This window comes from Rhamphochromis sp. 'chilingali' (genome assembly GCF_963969265.1).
Source record: "Rhamphochromis sp. 'chilingali' genome assembly, chromosome: 11".
NCBI classification, from domain to species: Eukaryota; Metazoa; Chordata; class Actinopteri; order Cichliformes; family Cichlidae; genus Rhamphochromis; species Rhamphochromis sp. 'chilingali'.
In genome coordinates this window covers 7,778,983-7,804,618 of record NC_137938.1, presented here as the reverse complement: position 1 = coordinate 7,804,618, position 25,636 = coordinate 7,778,983, and the positions used below count along the sequence as shown (strand labels likewise).

The window sequence follows — 25,636 nt, the reverse complement described above, 5'->3', positions numbered from 1 at the left end:
CTTTAATTCTCCCCTCATAAGGGAAGTGGAGTGAGGAGGGAAAAGCTTGTGAAAGAGGACAAGAATAAGCTATAGAGATGCAGAGATCTAGAGAGTGTGAGAGAGAACGGATAGTAATCCAGAGTTGGATTTCAGCAATAGAGGGGACTGGTTTAGCGTCATTAGCTGTGGTCTGTAGTTTCGAGCATCTCTCATGGTGAAACCACACTGGTATTCCATCCTGGCATCTGCTTCAAAGCTAGAATGCCCCTGTTTCTTATGCTAACCAAATTTGTCAGAGCAGCATTAGGCTGGGGATATGGGAGATTGAGAGGCAGACCTTCTCAACCAGAACTGTGTTTTAATGACCTATCTTACCACCGACTAATTATTTCCTTACAAGTGGCAATGGGGGAATCCTCTATGTCACGGCACATGTTTGTCTATCACATTTAGCACATCTGTCGCCCCCTTTTCTCTCACACTCTCTCTCTTTCCCTCATCTTACTTCTTTTATAACTCTCCCTTCAGTTTTGCTCTTGATCCCCTTCCTCCCAACCCCCCCACCACCCCAACCCCATCCAACCACTGTCTTCCAAACCTCACTGCCTAGGCACATTAGTTTTGGCCAAATTGCTTCCGCATGAAGACTCCTTAATTGTGGTAATTCAGTGGCAGAGAGAACCACAGTTTGAATGTGTGGAGAACATGTGTCACTGCTTCAGTGGGCCGACAGAAAAGCCAGCAGCACCTGGAGGGGATGGAAATCAAGAAAATTAGACCCCCAGCTTCTGCTACCACCGGCACTTATACCCCATCATTGTCTTTATACCATGACGGTTATAGGGAGCGAGTACCGCTTGCACACACCAGTACCGCTGTAACCTTCATTCAGTGAGGTAGGAGCAGCTTGACTGGGATTTTGTCATATGTGTAAGGAAACCCATTATTTTTGTTCACAGACACTTGCTGGATTGCTTTTCTGTTTTCTGTCTCACCACCCAACTTTAAAAAAAACAAAACAAAAAGCAATTCTTCCTAATATGCAAAGCCCCCCTCAAAAAACAACCCAAACTCTGGCAGCAATTACTGGTTATATAAACTGCCCAGCTCCTTCATCTATCTACAAACAGCTGTTGTTGTTGTTTACATCTGTTTGAAATCAAACATGCATATTCTTCCTGTGTGCAGATATTCTTACAGCTTTAACCTGTGCTAAATAGTAGTTGTGATATTTTTTTTTCTAACTGCAATCCCTTCAAATATCAATTATGATTTAGCTCAGCTCAGTTTATTTTTATTTATGTTGTGTTAAATCACAACACGTGTCATATCAACGCAATTTCATAAGAAAGATTCTCTGATGGAACCATAATGAACTTTTAATGCATCCCCCAAAAGTACCTCAATGTCATTTTTACTATCATAAAAATCAGTTCTTGTTATCGTAGTAACTCGATGTTTTTCTTTCTCTAATGCAGACCTTTGTTTGAGTAACAAAGCTGCTCTCCTTTTAGTTTTAACTGCATAACAAACCACTACTGGTTCACCTTGTCTGTTTTCCTGTCCCACTCTCTCAGCATGTGTCTGCATTTTTGCTGTGTGTCAGTTCTGGGCAAGATGCCAGCAGACCTGCTCCTACTTACTGCTTCTACTGCTTCCCTCCTGACTTAGGAGAGACAGTTATTGTTTCTGCATCAGCACTTAATGGCTCAGCTGGCTGCTTTCAGGCTACCCAACTTGTCTATGTCTACCTCTTTTTCTGTCAGCCCCCTAGCTGCTGTGGGCCCGTTGCCAACCTTGGAGGTTTTAATACTTTAGGTTCTTTCCCCTTCTTTGTCTGTCTTTGTCTTTTCACCTGCCCTTTATGGTTTTGAGATAATTTACATCCTTTTTTTAACTTGTTTCCATCACACATAAAGCTGGTCATTAATGCATGGAGTATCTAGCTGCAAAGAGGGAGGGTAATCAAAACACAGCTTTTAATAGTTGTTCTAGCACAAGTCCTATAGCTTGGTTTTTACTGTATTTTGTATCGTTATCTCTTTTTTTGTCTGTCTTGGGATTTTTTTCAGACTTGTTATATGGTGTAGTATTTGAAGAACAGGAAAAATAAACCTTTTTTTATATAGCATCATAAATGAAAGTAAAACTATTTCTGGGTTTTGTGAATATAGACTAAAAGAAATGGTTCGCATCTTGAGGTAGAATATTGCCTGGTCCACCATTGTAGGCAGACAACTTTCCCATAGCCTTCCCCAAAGCTGTGAGAGCAGGACATGTTGGAATGTGTAAAGCATGGCTTTCAAGCCTGCAGATGTGCTGCACATATATACTGAACCATGGACACGCCAACTATTGAGGTATGCAGAAAGTAAAGAAAGTACCCTCCACCTCCCATACGGTGCATGTGTTAGTGTGTGCATTCTGCTTTTTTGCATCAGCTCTTTCTACCCCTCTTTATTGACTTTCAGGCCCCCTTCCCTTCATCTTCTCCGCACTTTCTCATTGGTGTTTTCTATGGCAAATCCAGCTGCCCACAGTTGCGCCCTTAGTGTTTGATGGAGTGCCATACTCTCTGGCCCCTAGCTGTGTGTTTATGTACTTCTTGCACCTGCCTTTGCTTGACGAGTAACAGTACCACACACATTCACTCACTCAGTCAGTCACACTGACACACTCTATACACACTCTAACCCAACATACACACATGAATCACACGGGATACTGCTGTTTAAGCCAACAAACTACCTACCCTTGTGTTTTTACTCTTTCTGTGTACCCCACATTTTATAGTCCTAACAGCTGGACAAAACATTGCTTAGAGCTCCCCCATGCAACAACCACCAACCCAGCAGGTGCACAGTGCCCTTAGGACATCTATGTGGGCAAGGGGATATGTTATAGTGATACCTCTAGTGCCATTTATCAAAGAGAACACAGAGTAGAAGAAAAGGCCCCTGTCATATTACAGATTGGCTTGCACTTTTAACATCTTCGTCTTGTCCAAGCTCTGGGGAACAGTCGGGGCAACTCATCATTGTTGATGTCATTTTTCTTTTAGTGCTGTGTTGAAAAAGGCCAAATGGTCACTGAGTCTGGTTATTCATTCTCCATGAATAGGCTACTCTTTCAGGGTAGATGGGTCATGTGTTTTTAGGTTTACTCAGATACACTCAGTGATAAAGCCAAATGTCTTGGGCAATGTTTTTATGACAAATACATATTATACTATACTATATTGTTTCTAGTGGGAGAAGTGAACCTAACTTTATGTAGTACATATATCACTTTTAGTCATTCCCTCTGGTCCTTGGCCACATGAACTAATCTAGAAATCAGTGTTTCATGTATATACACGCGTATCCATATGAACATAAATCTATGGGAATTTTCACATACATTCTTTGAAGACCAAAGTTGCTTCCCTGGTTTAAAAAAACATATAGAAAGATAGAAGATAAGATTACTGAAATTGTGTACTTGGGACACCCCCTTGGTTGTGTGGAGCACAGACTCACTGATTAGTGTTTGGTTGATAATTAAGGTGCCGACTCTGCAGCTCTGCTGATTCTTAGGTTAAAATTAGGAGTGGGAAAGAAACCGTATAAAGAGCAAAATCACGCTCATCATTTGGATGCCATTAGTTTGCAATAGAGCATGCTGAAGATTTTGAGAGTGGTGTTGTTTTATTTTACAAGGTTTACATTGGGCATTACCATCTACTTAAAAGAACTATATACACTGTACTGCAGTGTAAATAGAAAGTGGCTCCAAGACAAAGATATATATTACTGGTTGCCAGTATTACAGCCTCAGCCTAAACAGAATAAGGCAGCTAAATGCACAGAGTGGTTGTACAGCACTGCTCTGTTTGACCTGCAGATATATTAAGTGGGAGACAGAGAGACAGAAGGAGGGTTATTAACATAACCATCTTCCATCTGGTCTCACGGAGGGCCTCTTAGACAGCAGGTGAAGAGGTTGATGGGCAATTTGTCTGAGAGAGAGAGAGGAGGGAAGTCAGTGGTTAGAGTTTTTTAGCAATTTTCAATAATTCCCCGGTTAAGTGTGCTATGTGTGTGACTACTCAAACATGCCCTACTTCACACTGCTGATTTACGGTGAAACTACATTTGAATTTTTAGTTGATCAGAAAAATACTGTGTGCTATGTTGGTGTAAAGCCCATCCAATTTAGCACTGGTTATACAGTGTTTAGATTTTTCAATCACCTGTGTAAGAAGGAAATTTGTTATATAATATCTGTGTGTATACAAAAGAGTTTGAGAGGATAAAACTAGTAGAGCGGCTCAGGAAGTAGAGCTCGTCCTACACTTATCTAAGGTTGTATTCATCCTGGGCTGAGTAAGTGACCAAATCTAGACATAAGTTTGCATATTTGCAAAGGGATGATTCAGTGGAGGCAAGTTACCAAACCTCGAGTTGCCCTTCAAGCATCCATTGGTGTGAGTGAACATTAAGTTAAAAGTGCTTTTGCATAGAATGAAGCACTTGTATGTACGTGTGTGTGTGTGTGTGTGTGTGTGTGTGTGTGTGTGTGTGTGTGTGTGTGTGTGTGTGTGTGTGTGTGTGTGTGTGTGTGTGTGTGAGATTTGCAGTAGAAAGTGTTTTATATGCTAAACTTGAGTTTATTTATGTTGATATTGAACCTTTTTTGCCGTTTGCTCAGTGACTTTGCCGTCCCTTGGCCAACACACGACAGAAAAAGCCCCAGTAAGTTGTAAACTCGACTGAAAAAGTGCTGTGGACACTTGTAGGAAATAAAGCACAATCGCTGTATGAGAGGATTATTTGAGAAGGAAAGCCTTATTGGAACAGGTGATGCAAGAATTAAATGTGATTCCCTTGGACAGTTCCAGCTTACTGGAAGAATGTAGCATGTGATGAATGGATCCTCCTCTCCTCTCTCAACAGGCGGTTTGGCACATAACTTCCTTAACTCCACAGTATCTTTTAGTCATCCAGCTACGTCTCCCTGCTTCTCCTGTTATGTGTTTGAAATAGCCTCTCACCATAGAAATAACACTGACATATAATAGAGAATATGTAATTCCTTGTCACATTGCAAACAGTTTCATTTTGGAAAGATGGAAGACAGGAGGTTCTTCCACACTAGGCTGCCATTAAGAGAAGTAATCATAGAGTGAGGAACACTTGAGGCTCCTGTGATGTAATGCTGGTGTGAAGTGAGCTGTACTTGACACTAAGCTGAATACAAGCGTGACTACATGGAATATTGTTTTGGAAATAAACGATTACTCACAACAAGTTAATTAGATCTCTTTTTATCATGATTTTTAGGCGTAGCAGTGTGGGTGTGATTTCAGACTGTCTTGTATCCAAAATGATCTAAAAGTTTTCACAGGAAACAAAAATTGCAATAATAAACAAAGATAACCTCTATAAATTTTCAGACCCTGTCCGCTTGTACTCAGAAGAAGATATAACATTAAAGAAAATAATAACTTTAAGTATGGACTGGCGTAAACTTTAAAACTGAGAAGGTGCATCATGTATTTTAGAAAAATTGCCCAGTGTCGTTTGTCGTGGTTTATAGCTGACCTTAATATGCAAATGTATTTTAATTCAGATTATATGTCAAAGACATGCGCTATCAGTAATACTGTTGAAAACAGAGGACACCTTTTCTTGATTTCTTTGTTTAAGAGCAACTAGCTGGTCAAGAACAATTAAAGGCCAATCAGGTGTTTAACTAAGTCACAGAAGCGGTGCTTAAATCTGCCGGACTGCAGTTCATTTTCACTTTTTTTCACTTTTTTTATTAGGTGTGAAATATCCAGGCCCGTCACCGACTCTCGAAGGCTCGGTCCAAAACCTGGAGCTGAAGTTCTGCAGCCGTGCGACGGTGAAATGTGCCTCAGGAACCGTGGGAGCTGTAAAAGTGTGCGCCAGGACCCCAGGTGTGTGCAGCTGTGCCCTGTTAAAACTTTACTGCCTGTGTAGGAGGGAAAGAGTGAGACAGACTAGACTCTTCTTTTACTTTCTTTAACTTATGCTTTTACACACTCTACTCTGTCTAGCTCCCTCTCGTTTTCCTGCTCAGTCTTTATGTTGATTTCTATCCAGCTATGTGATTCAGTTGCTGTTTTCTCCTGGGGCGCTGTCATTGGGCTGTGGCCATGTCTTTGATGGCAAGGATGTTATTGGAGCTAGTGTCATAGCACAGAGTTCACAAGGTCAAGCTGCACATGATGTGGGTCAGATTAGTAGATCTATTGCAGCTGTCAATATAGAAATACAAGCAAACCATGTGCAGTTAATGCCCTTATTTTAAAATGACCATTTATTGTAGAGTCACAAAAATATGTGCACATAAGGAGTGAAAATGACGATGGAGGGCAAAGTTGTTCTTTTGGACTATGAGCTCTTCAACTAAAGTGAAAAATTAACAAAACATGGCTTTACTGGTGCATAGGAGTGGTCATAATAATAATAATTCATAATTCGTTATTAGGCCTTTTGCCTTCTGTATAGCAACCAAATAGTGCTGTTGCAGTTAATTCAAGGTGAATCACAAGGAAGTTCAAATAAAGGGCTGTTTTTAATACATGAAACATTTACAAATGTTTTATTTTATGTGTACATTTGGTCATTCCTATTTCAGAAATGCTTTCCAATTTATGGGAGTCATTATAGCTTGATTTGGAGAAGTGGAGAGTTTGTAAAATATTACAAACTATTACTCTTGTCTTTCAGGTTCAGGAGAGGGAGTGAAGGAGAAGCTGGTTCCTCTGATTCAGGGTCCATCTGACACTAAAGAACTACATATGAGCCGCTGGCTTAATGAGATTCGCAAGCCTGAATCTTTGCTGGCCCCTGACCTGCTGGCATTTTCTATTCAGGTCCCTCAGCAAGGAGATGATTGCAGGAACTCAGGTATAAGTGTTTTAAATGTATGGATTACCCTCTTTTCTCCTCTCCGCTCCTCTCCACCCCTCCCCACCCTTCATTTATAAATCAGGTTTTAGTTCATTTTCTGGTTGTGGTTTTGGTGTTTGGGTTTGTTACAGGCACTGATTATATCTGCACTATTGGTGATCTAATTCAGGAGTCTCCATTTGTTTAGGTTGTCATATTTTCCTTCCTCTCATAATGTCATGTAGTGCCCCCTTTCAGTTATTTGTTTAGTAAAGCCGATAAGTGTTTCCCACTCTGCTGTCCTTGAAGCAGGGTTGGCAGCCCTGCATCTCTTTTCAGGCAGTGTGATTTCTCTAAACAGCAGTTAGTCTCTGTCAGCACTGGGCTGAGCTGGCTAACAACAGCTAACCACTTGAGGATTGCTGTTGACGGCTGCTCTGATGTCAGGTTGCAGTTTTGATTGCATCCCTAGACCACAGATTATGTTTCCTGTGTCATTGTGAGGGTGTGTGGGTGCATGCATGTGCCTTTTGAGAGAGGGAGTGGGATTATTCAGTAGCCTTTCCAAAGAGCTAAAAATGCAAACCAATTCCAAAATTTAAAGTGCTGCAGTGCTTGATTTAGTAAGTAGGATATTAATCATCACATCTGTACATGTCGCCAAGGATGCCCTCATTTTTCTGTATGAGCTTCTAGAAATAGATATGACCACGGATATTAGTGTGTTATTAATATTCTTCATACCGTCAACTTAAAAAAAACGTTCTTCCCGAGAAAAACTGATACCTCTCGAAGTATGGGACAGTCTCTACTATGTCATGGCCTTTAGCCACTCCCAAGTTTCTAAAAGCCCACAGTAGGGGCCTTAAAGTACATTCTGGGCTGTTTTCCTGCAACCCTCTCCCAAGATCAGATCCCAAGATCAGATACAGGAGAAGCCTGGGGTGACAAGGTAAAACAATACAGCTCCATTTGTTTTCAGAGTTGTCTTCAGAGTCACAGTTGTACATTCCTTTTAATACCGGACTACAGAGATTCATTGTGTAGCCTTGATTTGTGCAAACCGCCAACTCCTGAATCATATCAGGGCTCAGGCCTTAAACATGTCAGCTCTGAGGTGTGTATAGAGCTCTCCTCAGGTAGTTTAAACTGTGAGAAGAAGATGCAGTTGTACCTAAGGGTGCAGGAAAGTAAGAAGAAAACTATTGTTTAGAGACAGTAGATTTTGGAGGTCATCCCTAACCAGGCACTGTATTGCTCTTTAAATTTCACTCTATCATTTACTGTCCCATTTCTAGTAAACCAAGTGCCAGGACACTGCTGTAAATTGCAAATAAAAGGCAGGCTGACATTTCTTAGAGAGGTAATGGTTTGATAAATGTGAGGACAGTCATTGAATACATTTCCTGAATGTTACAGCGACAGAAAGGCAGATTTTTAAAATCAGTGTTTCCGACGAGATGTTCTTCCATCGATTACGTACATGATCACTCAGACATGTAGTAGATAGATACTTTTAGGAGCTCTGGTAAACTCTGTTTAGTCCACGGCCTCAAACCATTACTGTGATTTAGAGACCATATTATTTCAATAAAGCATGGCTCATAAAGGCAGTACATATTTTTGAATATTAAAACCTGATCTGAACACAAACCAGAAGACCAAAAGGAAGCAAAGAGAGTGGGAGAGCGAAAGGAGATGAAGGTAAAAGGAGGTGGGGGGGCTGACTCCCAGAAGAACTGAATATATCTCCAGCAGATGTGGAGCAGTGCAGGTCTGTGCTACTTCTCATCACTGCCTCTCTTCTTTTTTCCCCCCCTGTCTTTTGAGTTCAGATCGCTCTTTTTTTTTTTTTTCTCTCTCACTGTCTGAACGTCTCTATTGTCTCTTTTCGGACATACGATATTTAACAGTGTGGGATTCATCAGTCAGTTAACTGGCTGCCATTCAGACTTGGGGCATGTTTACCTTCATATTACTTATATAAATATGTGTCACTCACATGTGTCTAAATGACGGAGAAAAGCCACAAATCAGCTGTGATATGTGCCATATTTGCAAATAGCTTTCACCCCTTTGATAATGAGAATCACAAACATTGTGTGTGTGTGTGTGTGCTACCAAAGATAGAGCTGTATTTCGCCCCTTGTGCATTTCAGTCTCAGATCAATCACTTTTGTTTTTGGAATATTGAAACGATTAATGCCCTAGACATCTAATTGATCTAATAATCAAATGTGTAGTGAAAGCTGGGGGTCAGCAGCGTGTGACTGTAAGGTAACAACTTTACCACACGTGGAACGTTTTTCTCATTCTCTGTATTTTTCCTAACATGCTGCTGAGGATAACACTTGTGTGTGTACACAGGGTTTTGGGGTGTCTCTTAAAGCTCTGTGTTTTGTATGGTGGTCAGGCTTACATCAAAGCCTTTGGTTAGCCCACATGTCCCATGTCCCTGCTGTCATCCAGAGGGTGACTAGGAGCCTGTTATAGCAATGTTAATAGAATGATGGATGCAACGCCTCATTCAGCAAGAGATGAAAGGTGGTGTGGCACTGCTCTAAATAGGCTGGACACTTTGCTCCTACAGGGCTAGATCAGAGGTTCAACATTTTGTGATCATGACATTCCTCAGTTGTTGGAGCACTTGGTCTTGGCATCAAACACACTTTATTCTTCCCATGTGGTTCTGCTGAGTCCATTTACCAAATTCCTAAAGTGTGATCATTATACACTGAGTATACGACCGGGGTAGGGAGAAAAGCTGACTCCTGACAGTAGGATGCAGTGGAAAACACAGCAGAGTTATGAGCGATTTCTGCCCAGTTCTCAAAGCATAACGGGGGAGGGGGGGAATGGGGGTAATTGCCATTAAGCTACCAGTGTGTAGTCAGTGAAGTGTTTAAATATATATACATTCATATACCTTTATTTGATTGACTGCAGTTGATTATAAGTCAAGAGAAGTCTTGCTTTTTCGTATTTTGCCTCTGCCCCTTTATGTATGAGTGATCTCTGCATTGTCTCATTTCTTAGAGCTTTTGACAGGCTCTGAAAATCAACAGCACTTTCCTTATAGATCCTTTAATTCATCCCAGAAGCCATTTCCTCAATGCCATGCACCTTCTAATTTCTCAAGGCTCGGAAAGGCTCATATCTCCAGGGGGGATGTTGGGAAATGTTCATTTTCAGTGTTAAAGTAAAGATAAATTGGTTGTTTTGATATATTGTTTTATTTGAATTATTTGTAGTCCAGTATTTTAATGAAAGCTTTGACACGTTTAATTGTCTCATTCTTTCTCTCACTCCTTATAACTCTTTTATACAAAGTTAATCTAAGGAGATGAGTAGCTTTTAAATATGGCCAGTGACATCTGTTTTCTGTCTAATTGTTTACCAGTGAACTAAAACAAAATTCCAATTTACTTAGAAAATGAAGAGGGTGGGTTGGGTGGCTATGGTCGGCGGTTGGAGGGAGTCCCTGTACACTTGTAGAACTCCTGCAGATCGGGAATAATGTGTTTTTATTTAACAGAGCTGAGGTTGGAACATTCTAATAAATTAAACACAATTAAAGGCGTGGGTTTTTACGCAGAAGAACTAAGCAGCTCTGCTCTGAAGTGTCCTCTTTTATGGATCCAAAAGGGTCGAGTAATTTTATTTCTCGCCATTAACCCTTTAGATTACAACATGACGGTCCCACAGGCTTTCTCCAAGTTGATTAGTCGACCCAGATAGCCACAATATCCTTTTCATGCTCTTTTCTTCTGAAATAACAAAACTTTAAAAGCATTATGAGACATGAATAATAAAATATATCAGCGCCACTTTTTAATTAAATAAATAAAAGATAAACTATTGTAATAAATCAACAATGGAAACATGCAAGTCTGCAGGGCAAGTCTGCAAGTGAGGTAGCTGCTTTTAAGTCACAGCAGACAGCAATCCAGGTTGGCGGACAGGATCAGAAGGGCATAGGTTTTTCTTCCACATGGGCCTAGTTGAGAGCCAGGGACATGTCATCATTCACCAGCATGCATTGGAATGGATGCCTCTGATATTAGATCTATAAATTATTTTTGAATTTAATAAGAGTAGAGCAGTGCCTTTAGTGACTGGGACCAGAAATCCTTGGCCATGTCATTCACAGTGACCTCTAGTGCTACTTTGAGTGTAAATTATCACTGGTACTCAAGAGACAGTTTGATCATTTTGATCCCTGGACAGTGGCTGGCTGGCTGGCTGACTATGTGCTTTTGGCTCAGTCTTGGGTCTGTCATCACTGATGGATGGGAAGGACTAAGGGGCCTTGGATGGGGCTAGTGTGCAAGAGTAAAGGGCTAGAGGGCGTGTGAGGAGCTGGGGTTTATGCTCAACCGTGGGGCAAGCAGCAGCCTGCAGGTGTCCCCCACCCCAAACACACACTCACTTTACCATTGTGATTTCAGCAGAGGAGGGAGGGACCAATGGCTCGAGTGAGTTTTATGATTGTAGAAGAGAGAGGGAGAGTGTGAGTCTGTGAGGGATAGCATATGTTTTCCCTAGGCACGGCAGCAGCTGCGAGACAATGATTTATGCTTTTCTCAGAACTCTGGGATCTCAAAATGTTACATTTAATCAAGCACACTGAGAGCAGAGCAAATGTTAAAGATGTTCCCTATAAAGCCCTTCAGTTTTGATCTCTTTACCATACCATGGGAGCAGGGAGAATAGAGGAACAAAGTGATCTTTAATCTCAATTTTAACATATTGAAGGGAATAATGAAAGCTACATGGAATTAATCCTGTGCAAATTCCCAAAGTGCTGTAATACTGAACACACTTAGTTCCCTAATAGTTATTAAAGCTGTTTTCTTCTCAATTACTGCTTTAAAATTAGACAAATGGGGGGAAGAAACTGCTTCAGAGTTTATTCTGAATTAAGTCTAAACATATTTATTATAGGAGAGCAGATACTACGTATATGTTGCATGCATTATAGTGACATTTCATGCAAACCTATATATAAGTGTTGGTGTGTATTTGTGCCCATTTATGTAAGTGTCCTGAGAGGCCTGTCCACAGCAGTCAGAAACAGGTGGGGTTCTACAGTACCTCGAGTCTGCAGACCCAAAGACTAATGAGAGCAGGTGGCACTGAAGCACCACCTGACTTTGATCTGACCGTTCGACTTGAGCACATGAATGCATTCCATTATACTCACTGGTCAGTGCATGCACGTGCAAATGCAGAGAAATTGCTACACATGCTATGTTTGCCTCTTTACTGAAATGATAGCCTTTGAATGGGTTGCACTGACACTGTAGATGGGGTGTGAACTGAAGTGGGATCTCCCTTGGTAGCCTCCTCCATTACAATCTTTCAAAGGACTGCCGTACTTTCATATGTCCATCTATCATGCTCTTTTCCCCACCTTTGCATGTGTTCACTCACTCCATAGTGTTAAATCAACAGTCTGGCTTGGTTTCAGGCAGAAACTTGATGGCTTTAAGCTGCTGCCTGAACTTTTTCTGGCTGATAGATCTACAGTAGACAAAATGGTACTAAAAATACATTTATTGTACATGCTTGGGAGAAACCTCAGAAAGCAATTTACTAGGGAAATGTCATAAATGAAGTGACCAGCTCTTCAGCTGTTGGGACCTGATCAAAATTTCACAAGAGATGACTGTGAATAAATGAAGAGACAAGTAGCTACTTCAGATAATGTCTGGGAGTGTGCATTCATACAATTCTAAGGAGTATGAGAATTTAACAGGACTTACTCATTGGGCTTTGCCTCATGCAAATTAAAATGAGTCTTGCCATTCAATTTTAGAATCAAGGGCATGAAACTCGACCAAAACACATTATCCCAAGTGTTTGTTTGTTTAAGCACCCAGTGACTTCCACAATAGTGTGTTTAATCACCAAGGCAGCTACTCTCATCATGTTTTGTGTATGTATGTAGCAAGGCAGGTAATCTGGAGATCAGACCCCAGAGAATCCTCTCAGAGATGGCTGTCGAGGTCAATCACAGCCCATTACTGGAGCTGTTCATCTGTGAAGTGTTCGGCTATTTAGGCCAGTCTCACAGTTCTTAAAGCCTGAGGCAGAGGGACGAACATACAGATTGGGCAAAAAGAGATGAGGGCTAAGGCTAGAGATGGGGTGGGGTTGGAGTGTGACTCAGGCTAAAGATAGTGATGCTAGTCCTCACTCTAATGATATCACAGCTCCAATGCGAGTATTTTATATCTTCCCTTCAGGATTCAATATGAACAGAAGATGGGATTGTGTTTACACCACGTAGTAAATGAGTGCAAATGACACACTCAGGAAACTTCTGTTATAATAACAGTGAAGTAACAGAATTGAAATAAAAGATTATAGAATAAAAGGAGAAATATAACATTTTGGAAAGATGAGATGTAGCACTGCTACCGTTACACAAATAACATTAATCAGTCATAATAATGGTTAGTTATTCTCTGCCTAGTTAAGGGGTTGAAGCTGTAGAAGATTTAGTCTCTAAGTGTGAAAAGAGGTCATTGTGGGTCACTGCTATTTTACCTCTGAAGGTTGTTGTCTAGGTAAGGTAGAGTCAAAGGGAAGGAGATAAGCAATTAGCCTTTCTCACCATGTGAAAGTGGAGAGAATATTACCTAATCAGTCTCATTAGCGTGATCTCTGGAAAGGCGTAATGACTGCTTGTAATGGCTGTGAAAGGATCTCGTATCACATTAGTGTGAATGTCACTTCCAGATGAAAAGTCTATAGCACTTAGAAATAACATGGGCACAAGGCAGAAGTCTAAAGTGTAGTAATGTTTCTGCACTAGTTTGAACTCAACTTTATGTTTGGTGTGTTTCCTTGTGACTACCTGTGTGTTTGGGGCTACATAATAAATGTGGATCCTCCTTGAAGTCACAAATCTTAAATGTCTAAAGGTTTTACAATATAGATGTGAGCGTTTTACGTTTTGTACGTCTTCATTCAGATTGTTAGGTGAACTTTGGCGATCCACACTGAAATAGCAAAAAAAAAGGAAGTAAATCTCCTCTGTAAAGCACATGAACAGCATTCCAGTGACACTGCATGGATTTTGATAATGCCTACTTTTAGAAGCATTTAGTGCTGAGCTTTATGTTCTATTAAGTTAAGTCAGTACATGAAGAAATTAAATTTCCCACATTTTTCTGATGATGCTTTCTGCTCCACAGCTGCAACATGGTGATTTAGCTTGTCAGCTACTGGGTGTAATGTAATTCCCGGGGCTCCCTGACTCATTTTACCACTAAGGTACATTTATTTTTAAGGTCTGTCAGTGACACACGCTTTCTTATTATTGAGTTATTACAACAAGTAATTCCAAGTTAAGCTCCTTAGAGGCAGATAGGGAGAGACTCTCCAGTGATCACTGCAGGAAAGGCGAAGGAGTTTTGTTTTGCTGTTTATAAAGGCAGAACAACACTACAACGCGTTAACAGGGCACACTCACTGTAAACTCTGGTTCATTGTGTTGCATACAAGCTGTTTACACTTTATCCAGCTCTGGATTGAGTAGCTGGGATGGAGGAGGTCAATTTACTTAACCTTATCTAATTGAATGTTGTCACTGGATCAAAGGTCGCCACATTCCACACAGTCAGATCAAACATCACACAGTACAGTCACAACAATTGGCTACCCTGGATCACTTAATCAGGGGCTTGAAGTTTTATTCTCACAAATTAGAGGGGATAATGTCCAGACGGACTGTGGAGGGCCTGAACACTGTCTTCAGTTATGCACATTTGGATTAGTTAGCTTTAATCATACTGGTACTAAGAGGGTTTCCTCAACTTTCAAGCAATTTACAATTTACTTTATACATTTCTGTGCATAAAATTTGTTGCATAATCCTTGCCAAAGCTGCCAAAGATATCTTTTAATTTATGTTAAAGCTTAAACCTTGTGATGCTTCATGATAAAATATACACATGTGCTGATGTGAGAGGCTGTAGTTTAGTAGATGCCCCATAATGGAGAATTTCTTTCTCTTTGCTGACAGAGACAAACATCAATTTGCGGTGGCTCCCTGTTCATCACGCCACTCAGTTTATCAGTGTCACTGTCTGTCTGTGAGCCATACTTCTGTCTTTCATCTCTCATTATTGCTGTTCCAGCAAGTGAGATCAACCACTACCTCCTCACATTATTAGAGGCTGGTTACTGATTCATACTCTGCCAGTCCTAAAGTCATATACAGGCTAACCAGAGTTCAGACAGATGCTGAATAGGCAGAGCAGAGCAGTACTGAAGCGAGCTGGCTGGAGTTCTGTGTCAGTAGCCAAACCAATATGTGTCTCGCCGCTTGAGTGCCCATCAGAAAACATGTGGTGGTCGTGGGAAGGGGATGAGAGCCCATTAGCTTCTACACAGCTGAGCTGCCGCGGTGCGTCTCCTCCCTCGCACCAAGCCCTCTCCTCACCTCTTCTCTCATTCCCCCAACACGGCACTCCTCCGCCTCCACTCCCCTATTTTATGTGCTCCGCACAAACTTTCCCAGGCTATGCTGTTGCCCAAATGAGTCTGTGTGCGCACATTGCGCAAAGCTTAACCACACAGAACCACAGCAGTATCAGCTCTTCCAAAGAATACAAGGGAAATTAAAAATTAGTGCAGAAGGTACATTCTCACATCAGGCAGCAGTGATGATAAAAAAGGAGTTGAAAGGAAAGTGGTGTATAGGGTTAAGAAGGGGTAGGAGCTGATGTTCTTTGAAATCTCTTTGATGCTGATGTGGACATTATTACTGGAGAAGTACGTTAGATGTAAGTAATTAAGCTAATAGTTGTTGTAGGGTTCTGGGTGGGACAGCGGTGGCGGTGAGAGGCATTTCTCACAGCTCTCTCAGAATAAAAAAGGCAAAGTAATTAACAGAATCAGTCGGTAGGAACCAGACCAGGGGGGGTGGGTTGAGTGAGGCTCAGTCAGGAATGGAATGTGACACACACCAGCTTCACTAATGTTGAATTCTCCCATACAACTGGCTTACACACACACACACACACACACACACACACACACACACACACACACACACACACACACACACACACACACACACACACTTATTCACACAAACAGAACACTCTCAATAGTACCAATTACAAGGATGGGTTTTTTTAGGCTGGCTTTTGTTCATAAATGCTCCTGGCAAAGAGCACTTTTCAGCATCATCTGTTAGAGAGCAATAGAAGGAAGTTGAAAATTGGACTCTGCAAGGTTTTGTTTGCCACATATCCTGGTCTTCTGTTGTTCAAAGCATATTTCTTTCTGTCACTGAAAACCATTGTGATTTGTTCCAGTGACAGACAGACTGAAAAATGGATTCTCAGAGTCTTTATTGTATCGTCACGTATTTATCTCCTAAGAGTTCTGTAATTCTTCTTGTTTTGTATGTAGAGCTCTCATTTGTCTTCAAAGTCCCCCCACAGACCACACAGGAACATCACTGGCGTCATTTCCCATAAAAGAACCAACAGTCATGCTGCGATGACTAAGTATATGCAGGTTTGACCAGCAGAATGATTGGCAGCTGAAATTATTTAAAGATTTAAAGCTGCAGTCGGTAATGTTCTGCACCTTTCAACTGCATAAAAGATGACAAGAGCATGTTTTAGTGTTTGTACTAGTGATCCTCCACTGACCAGCTGTCTGTGGGTGTGTGTGTCACCAGAGTTTTCTTTGCCAGTAGCTTTTCCTAGAGACTAGTGGTGATTTTTAATACACCTCACTGGGCAGAACTAGTGTAGAGGCCATCAGTAAGTAACAAAAACAGAGTTTCTTTTTTTTTTTTTATGGGGTATCTGTGCCAAAAGGTTCTTTGCTTTTTTTTTAAACCGAGGCAGGTGTACATTTTTAGTCCTTTTCGTAATGCAAGTGTCACATTTTTACAAGAAAGAAATGCCAGCAGCATTAAGAGATGCTGAGCAGCCTGCTGTGCACTGATGCTTTCTTTTTTTTTTCTTGTCACTATTACATTTATTTAGCCAGCTGGAGAAAGGGTAGGATATACACTACACCAGCCACATCCTAACATTAATGGATAGTTTAGTTTATCAAGTTCCCTGTTAGCTGCAGGAATGCAGCAGCTATTCTTGCTGCAGCAGAAGTTAATGCCTCAGCTCTGTGAGTATTTATAAGTGTGTCAAACTAGCACAATATTGATATGAAACTAATACTTGGAGGAACATTTTGCTCGCTGTGGGTCCACTAGTTAAGCAGAAGTAAGTTAGACTCTTGTACGTCCAGCACATCTCTTTTGTGTATATTTTGTGTCATAGCAACCACAGTGTCATAATAAATAGCTAATAAAAACCACTGCACTCCCAAAGAGTTCTCAAATGTTCTCAGGTGGCTCTTTTGAAGGGTGTCTGGTTTTTTCAGCTGGCAAAACATGATTTAATGCACACGCCCCTTTAATGATGGGCAAACGCCTTGTAACTGTTTCACAGTACACTATGCTATAATGGCTAGAGGCAGCATGCACAAAGTATGGTTTATATCAACTTGACCCATGCTGTCTACCTCTGACCTGGGACGGGAGGGTCAGCCACTGATTGATCTGTGCCTTTTCTTTTCTCATTTTTGTGCAGGTTTCTTCTATTTCATTTCATATTTCACTTATACATACAAGACATATGACCTTAAATGCTTAGGCCAATTCCCTGGAAACTGTTATGAGAATGTATGCTTTAGGTTTGAACTCTTTTCAGTTGCTTTTATTCATTTGTTCATGAATGTCAGTCTGGAAAAAACAGTTTTAACTTTTATTTCCATGGTTAATCAACACCATATCAGAATCAGAAAGGGTTTTATTGCCAAATGTTGAGCGGGTTTACAACATTAGGAAATTGCTGCGGTGCTTCAGTGCAAACATACATATCTTCCCTGCACTTTATGTTGTTAAGTTTAACACTTCAACTTTGAGTGTGGCTTTTGGGATCAGGTATAAACATTTCGAAATTGGTTGAACGGCATTATGTAGAAACTAGTTCTGACAGAGCCTAAATAAGCACCTATTCAGAACTTTACACACAAATACAAAGCAGTTCCAGATCCCTTCCCTGTTGTAGTTTTTTTTTTCCACTCTGTACCCTCCCCGTCTCCGTCACTATCTCTGATCTTTACCCTCCCTCACTTTGTGGCTTTTTCCTCTTTTTCTGTCCTGCACCCATGTGCTCTTCTGTTCCTGGTCCCAGAGTTTACCACCACCCCCAAAGTCTATGCTCTGCTCTGTCCCACTTACCCTTTGTTCAATTGCCTGCCAGGCTGGGCAGGAATGTTAATGGAAGCTGTCAGTGGGACCTGATTTAAAAGGTTACTGGGAGCTCCAACCAGAGCAGCATCCAGTGACAGAGGCTCTGGCCCAGTGAGAGTTATGGTGTTGTGGGTGAAGAGAGCATCCTCCTCCCTTTGCCCCTCAGCCTCTCCTGGTAACTTGAGCCTTATTGTTTCTGAAGGCCAGGCAAGGTCTTGTGACTGGTCATCTCCAGCTCAACTAAACTTTTATTGCCAGTTGTCATTTTGACTCTGAGCACCTATTAATTTTATCTTCTGTGCCCGTTTTTACCATTGTTATTACATAATATAGTTTAGAGACAGGCCCAAACATGTCCAGTCACGACCTTAATTTAGTCACTTGTATGCTGATGACAGCTGATTTTTTTTTCCCATGAAATGGCTTTCCATTTTGTAGCCTCTTAACTATATTTCAAACACATGTGTCAGTCTTTGTCATTCATTCTCACCATCAGCATTTTTAATGGCCATTACAGCTCTCTTATTTCAGGGTGAAATAATAAAGGCTTAATTAGAGCCACCTAAAATCAAATGGTTATCATTTATTATGACCCATCGACACTGTTTTGCTTTCTAGACCTATGTGAGAGGAAAAATAAGAGTGAGAGACAGAGAGAAATGCAGACATACCATCCTGGTAACAGACTCTTTACCAAAATTAATAATGAAAACTATTTACCATGAAATATGATGCCGTGTTTTGAAAGCTGTGACTAATGTGAGTCTGTACCCACAGTGTGTAGTATCAGCATAAACTGTGTGGGCTGAGATTGAGGCCTGACACCCAACCTACGGGCTACATCTTTGCTTCTGTGTGGCTGAACTATACAGCCAAGGTGGAGACTTTGCTCCAGGGCTTTAGGCCTCTGTCAGTTCCATGGTTGACAGCACTATTAAGCCCTTACTTCTCTGGTATTTCTGGGGGAAAACAGACCAGACCTTTGACACTGGCGTCATACAATCTGAGTGTGAAACTGGTTTCATGTATATATGTATATGTTCACCTAAATATAAGCATGTCAGTGTCCTGTGTATTAGCTGTGTAACTTCCCAGTTACTAAAGGGCAGCAAATTTATCTAACTGGGGACATTTTGAATGCAGTGAGTTATATATAACCCACTCCTGTGGTCTGTTTTTGCCTGTGTATGCATGTAGTGTATAGATGTTTGTAAGTTTACTGGGTCTCCCTCATTATAGGTGTAGGCTTATTACCACGTGATATTTTTACATGATATTTTCTGCTTTGCTGTAGAGTTTTTCATGAAATTTAAGATATTTTTTAAGATAAACATATGTGTTGTCTGAGATTTTGAAGCTGATGGAAAATCTCATCTCATGAATCCACAGCCTCCTGAAATGTTGACACAACGCTAGTGATATCAAAACAGTAGAGAGAGCTAGAATGATAACGGATGAGTGTATTTAAGCAGAGAAGGGGGAGAGGGGGTTGTGACAGATAACATGAGCAGAGGAAGTGAAGACTGCTGATTGACTGCTGAATGAGTCTGCTCTGTTTTAAAGTGTCACTGCGAGGCCTGGATTTTGGACAAGCAGAAGATCCCTGTCCAGGTGCAGACACTAAATTCAGCCGGCTTCTCCACACACGGAGAGATGGATGACTTGGCTGCATGTGTGGTGCGCTGCATGCAGTAGGCCGGAATTCATGGAGGCCTGTTACCTCGTACTGAAAATTGGATATGACTGTGTGCTTATTAAAGACAGGAAATAAAAGCAGGTGTTTTTTTCAGTAAGTAATATCTAAGAGATATCTTGGAAACTGTAAATCATTATTTATGATAAACAAATCATTGGTTTGTTGAAAGTAATAGAATCTCTGCAAGCTTGCCGTTGTTCACACTGTATCGCATCGACTTTTAAGATAAGATAAGATAAGATAGCCTTTATTAGTCCCACACGTGGGAAATTTGTTTTGTCACAGCAGGAAGTGGACAGTGCAAAAGTTATGAGGCAAAAATTAGAATACAATAAGAATAAATACAGTACACAACTGTACAGAATAGAATAAAATAAAATACTATATACAGTAGAATAAAATAAAATAAATATACAATAAGATAAAAATAGAATACAAATACAAATACTATATACAACTGAGTAAAAATACAACGATGACAGAAAGGATTATTGCACTTAGTATTATTGCATATGTATGGATGTGTGTGCTTGATCAGTTAAAGTCTTTATTATGGAGTCTGACAGCAGTGGGGAGGAAAGACCTGCGAAATCTCTCTGTCCCACACCGTGGGTGCCGCAGTCTCCCACTGAAGGAGCTGCTCAGTGCTGTCACAGTCTGCTGCATGGGGTGGGAGATGTTGTCCAACAGGGATGACAGCTTAGCCGCCATTCTCCTGTCACTCACCACCTCCACTGGGTCCAGAGGGCATCCTAGAACAGAGCTGGCCCTTCGGATCACCCTGTTCAGTCTCTTCCTGTCCCCAGCAGAGATGCTGCCGCCCCAGCAGACCACACCATAAAAGATAGCAGAAGCCACAACAGAGTCATAGAAGGTCTTCAGGAGTGGGCCCTCCACCCCAAACGACCTGAGTCTCCGCAGCAGGTACAGCCTGCTCTGCCCTTTCCTGTAGAGGGCGTCTGAGTTATGAGTCCAGTTCAGTCTATTGTTCAGATGAACACCAAGGTACCTGTAGCTGTCCACAGCCTCAATGTCCATACCTTGGATGTTCAGTGGTTGCAGTGGAGAATGCTTGTGCCTGCGGAAGTCTACCACCAGTTCCTTGGTTTTACTGGCGTTGATCTGGAGGTAGTTCAGCTGGCACCAGTCCACAAAGTCTTGGGTCAGACCTCTGTACTCCTTGTCGTCCCCATCAGTGATGAGGCCGACTATTGCAGAGTCATCAGAGAACTTCTGCAGGAAGCACTGGGTGGAATTGTGGGAGAAGTCTGCAGTGTAGATGGTGAAGAGGAACGGAGCCAGAACCGTTCCCTGTGGGGCCCCCGTACTGCAGACGACCCTGTCCGACACACAGCCCTGAGCCCTCACATACTGTGGTCGGTCGGTGAGGTAGTCCAGGATCCAGGTAGTGAGGTGATGGTCCACTCCAGAGTTCACCAGCTTGTCCTTTAGAACCGAGGGAAGAATGGTGTTGAAGGCACTGGAGAAATCAAAGAACATGATTCTCACAGTGCTTCCAGCGGTCTCCAGGTGAGCGAGGGAACGATGTAGGAGGTGAATGACGGCATCATCCGCTCCAATGCCAGGCTGGTAGGCAAACTGAAGTGGGTCCAGTGATGAGCTTATTAGGCGCCGAAGCTGAGCCAGGACCAACCGCTCCAGGGTCTTCATCAGGTGGGATGTCAGAGCCACCGGCCTGTAGCTGTTGAGGTCCTTGGGGCGTGAAGTCTTTGGCACTGGTACAACACAGGAGGTTTTCCAGAGCTGTGGGACTCTTCCCAACCTCAGGCTCAGGTTGAAGAGGTGCTCCATCACCCCACACAGTTGGTCCGCGCAGGACCTGACGACCCTCGAGCTGATGCCATCTGGACCCGCTGCCTTCTTGCCATTAATCCTCCTCAGTTCCCTCCTAACCTGGGTGGTTGAGAGAGACAGGCTGGAGCCTTGTGTTGAGTGTGTATTGGATGCTGTTGTTGGGGGTGGGGAGGAGTGAGCAGGGTGAATAGAGGAGGTGTGAAGTGTCTGAGGTGGAACAGCAGCAGTGGGGATGGGTGAGTCTGCAGCCGATGTTGCAGACTGCCTCATGGCTGAGTCAAATCTGTTGAAGAAATGATTCCGTTCATTTGCCCATCTCACATCCCTCCCAGGCAGAGAGTTCTGCTGTTTGTGGCCCGAGATGGTTCTGAGGCCTCTCCAGACTTCACCAACGTTGTTTTGTTGAAGCTGGTTCTCCATCTTCTGCCTGTAGCTCTCCTTCCCATTCCTTATCAGTCCCCTCAGCTCTCTCTGCACCCTTTTCAACTCCTCTTTGTCTCTGGATTTGAAGGCCCTCCTCTTCTGCTTGAGGACGGTTTTAATTTCTGGGGTAATCCAAGGTTTGTTGTTGGAGAAACACCGTACAGTCCTGGTAGGTACAGTGTTATCCACACAGAAGTTTATATAGTCAGTAATGCATGTAGTAAGGCTGTCGATGTCCTCACCGTGGTCATCACAAATCACCTCCCACACAGTCGACTCAAAACAATCCTTAAGAGCCTCCTCGCTCTCCTCTGACCATCTCTGTACTGTGCGGGTGGCTGGTGGCTCCCTGCGCACTAAGGGCTCATACACAGGGACAAGGTGCACCAGGTTGTGATCAGATCTGCCCAGGGGAGGGAGAGGTGATGAACTGTATGCCTCTTCTGCATTGGCATACAGTAAGTCCAGTGTTTTATTGACTCTGGTTGGGCAGGTCACATACTGGGTGAAGGTGGGCAGTGTGGAGTCCAGTGAGGCATGATTGAAGTCCCCTGATATTATGAGAAGGGCTCTCGGTGATTTATACAGTTTCAAGTTCTGGGCATTTCTTCAAATAGAGATTGGGTGACCTCCTCCTTTATGCAAAGCAGGCTTTTATAAGAGGAGAGCCTTTATTTCAAATGTTGCTTGATAAATAAACTAGTTCCTGAGCACGATCTCTCGACAGAGACCAGCTAGATTGTTTGAATCTGTGTTAGCTGGTCTTTGTTTTAAGGGGGGAGAGCACCATTATAAATGCATCTATACATACTAACAGAGGGTCTGTGATCAGCGGAGCATTAATGTTGTCACAGCTTGTAATGTGGAGGTAAAAAACACATATTTAGCAACTGACTGTACATGACATAAAAACAACTCATAACATGCATTTCATTTTAGCTAATATTTTTAAGATTTGTTACTTCAAAGCCGAACCCTAACACACTACAGTACAAATTCAACACTTCATCCAGCAATTTGAAATCAAAAGCCCTCAAAGAAACAATGTATTTGTGAGGATGGCATTGTTTTATAGCAGAGATTTGACACAAAAGGTGGATGGGGGTGTTTTTTCCCTGGCCTGTATCTGGGGACAAAACTTATTTGCTATTTTTATTTTCAGAAAAGCAGCACCGTTTCAAGATTTTAAGAGAAAGGTAACTTCTTGTGGATTTGTTGTAAATCCCTTAGGTGGCCTAACCGTTAGTTGACCCGAGGCTTGGTCACTATTACGCTCTAACATGAATCAGAAATATTACCCTCTTTCAGAATAAGTTATAGACTTTTTCTCCTTTATTCTAGCTATATCAACACATTGATCTAATTCTCATTTTCCCTCTGATTAATTGCCATGCTTTGTGACTGCACCATTGTCCTCCTGGTGCACTTTGCATATTTTTCACATGCTGTCACTTTACCGCTTGTTACAAATCATTAAAATTCAAAAGGAAAAGTCTTTTATCTGCGTGGACATGTGCAAATACTGAGCGCTGTGGTGAAAATCTGCACAACCATTGTGCTTTGGTGAGTGTGTCTCTGTGTTTTTTCTTACGCAAGTGGGTGTACAGATTTGTGATGTTTTTTGTTATAGAGCTTTGGCGGCTTTGTTATGTTCTCCAACATTACAGGATCATTAAATCACTCTCACCCTTTCTCCTCCATCTGCGTCTGACTGACAGAGACCCTGCCTTTATTAGACAGGGCCTAAACGGACAAGGCAGGAAAGTGACGTGTGACAAACCTTAAAGGGTGGAAGATCCTTATAGTGAACTAATAAACCAGGCTAATCTGTAAACCCTGTAATGGCCAACACTCTCCCACCACCTCTGCAATCTCCAAAGTGTTGGCAACGATCTTTCAGAGCCGCTGCTTCTGGATCCCACTTAGCCTCTAAGCCAGCCAGCCAGTCGCCCTGTCAGTCCAATCTGTGCAGTGCGTCAGTTTTGTTTAAGAGTCTCTTTAATGCCCGTTGATTAAAGTGTCAGAGGTCATACCAGTCCACATTTTGTCTGTGTGTGTGCATGTGTGTGTGTCTGTGTGTGTGTGTGTGTTGGGGGGGGCAGTGTGATAAGTAGCAGATGGGGGAGGTTCAGCAAAGGGACCTTATCAAGTCACATGGTGGATTTTTGATTAAGTAGAATTGCATGAAGTGTTGCATCAGGCCCTAGACATGTTTTTCGATCGTAGTCTTTTAGTACTTTAGTGAATGTACTACACCTATCCCAGCCATAAAAAAGCTCTATCTAGTTATAAAACTGTATACCAAGTGTGCTGTTTGTGATTGGTGGATGTGCTTTTGTTGAATAATAAACTCCTTCATTCTATATTCAGTATATCCAGCTGTGACTGGCAACTTTATATGTGTAGAAATCATTGATGTGGGCTACCGTATTGTCTTTAAGTATGCTAATTTTTGCAATGCTCTTTTCGTAACAGTAACAGTTGATCCACTGCACATGCAATTCAGCTCATTTCTGGCACGGCACAGTTCTGTTATGTCCACTTCTCTTGTCTTGTAACCCTCTAACCTCTGACGGTCAATCATTCCAACCCCCTGCGATGGCTTGCTTACACTGCTGTTCACACCTCTCTTATCAGCCACCAGTGCTTTTCTGCTATCACAAACCTTCACTGGAGCTTCCTCTGCAGCCAAAGGGAAACCAAAACAGCCAGAAAGACTAAGCCAGTGTTCAAGAAAGACACTATTTCAAAATGAGATTCATATTTGGTCTCCGTACATTACATGGTGCCCATTAGTTCTTAGGTGGTCTCTCATTTCAGAATTTTAAGGCTTCCATAATCTGTCTTCTTACCTAAATCCAGTGTAATTTAATGTAATCTAATGTAATCTAGGGATTTGGGGTGAAATGACCTTGTTAAAAAGAAGATGCCTTATCCTGACAATCAACAGATCCACTGAGCTGGTGCCTTCACAATAGGTGGTAGGATGAACCTGTGGACACAAAGTAGTCTGACAGAGAGCTACTGGGGTGTCAGAGATGTAGAGGGGCATTTCAGAGGCATGGATGAGTCCCCCTGCACTTATCTTGGTGTGAACACGGGGTCATCCTTGCCAGGGGAGGGAAGGAGCAGTGGGGTGCTGGAGACGGTTGTCGGACAGACAGTGGTTAGATAGTCTCGCTCCATTACCACTGCTTCATTGCATACTACATATTTAAACCTTCTTCTAGGCTCATCTGTAGCAGGTCCATCTGTGTCAAAAGTCCAGCAGTGAGTTTCAGATTTACTTGGTGAATATGGACCAAATACCGTAACTGATCCTGAATCCTTTAAATAGATCCAGAGTGAATTATGACAAACCTGTTGTGTGATTTATTATGAATCATGCTAAACGTTACTCTGAGCTCTGTATACAAATGATAAACAGAGATCACAGAAAGATGACTAATGTGAAACCACTGCAGCAGACCGTCACAGAGTTAAAATTCTACACTTTATGGACAGTGAACATTTGGTCCTGAAACATCAGCTTAA

General features: G+C 42.0%; 1 protein-coding gene across 3 annotated transcripts in view; it reads left to right on the top strand.

The window, feature by feature from the left end:
- Positions 1–25,636, top strand: part of vps13b (vacuolar protein sorting 13 homolog B) — a 302,426-nt gene that overhangs the window by 77,417 nt on the left and 199,373 nt on the right. For all 3 annotated transcript variants that reach the window (XM_080895821.1, XM_080895823.1, XM_080895822.1), the window contains exons 18-19: positions 5,789–5,923; positions 6,720–6,899. In XM_080895821.1, coding sequence (XP_080751947.1) covers positions 5,789–5,923; positions 6,720–6,899 — 315 coding nt within the window. The remainder of the gene's footprint in view (positions 1–5,788; positions 5,924–6,719; positions 6,900–25,636) is intronic.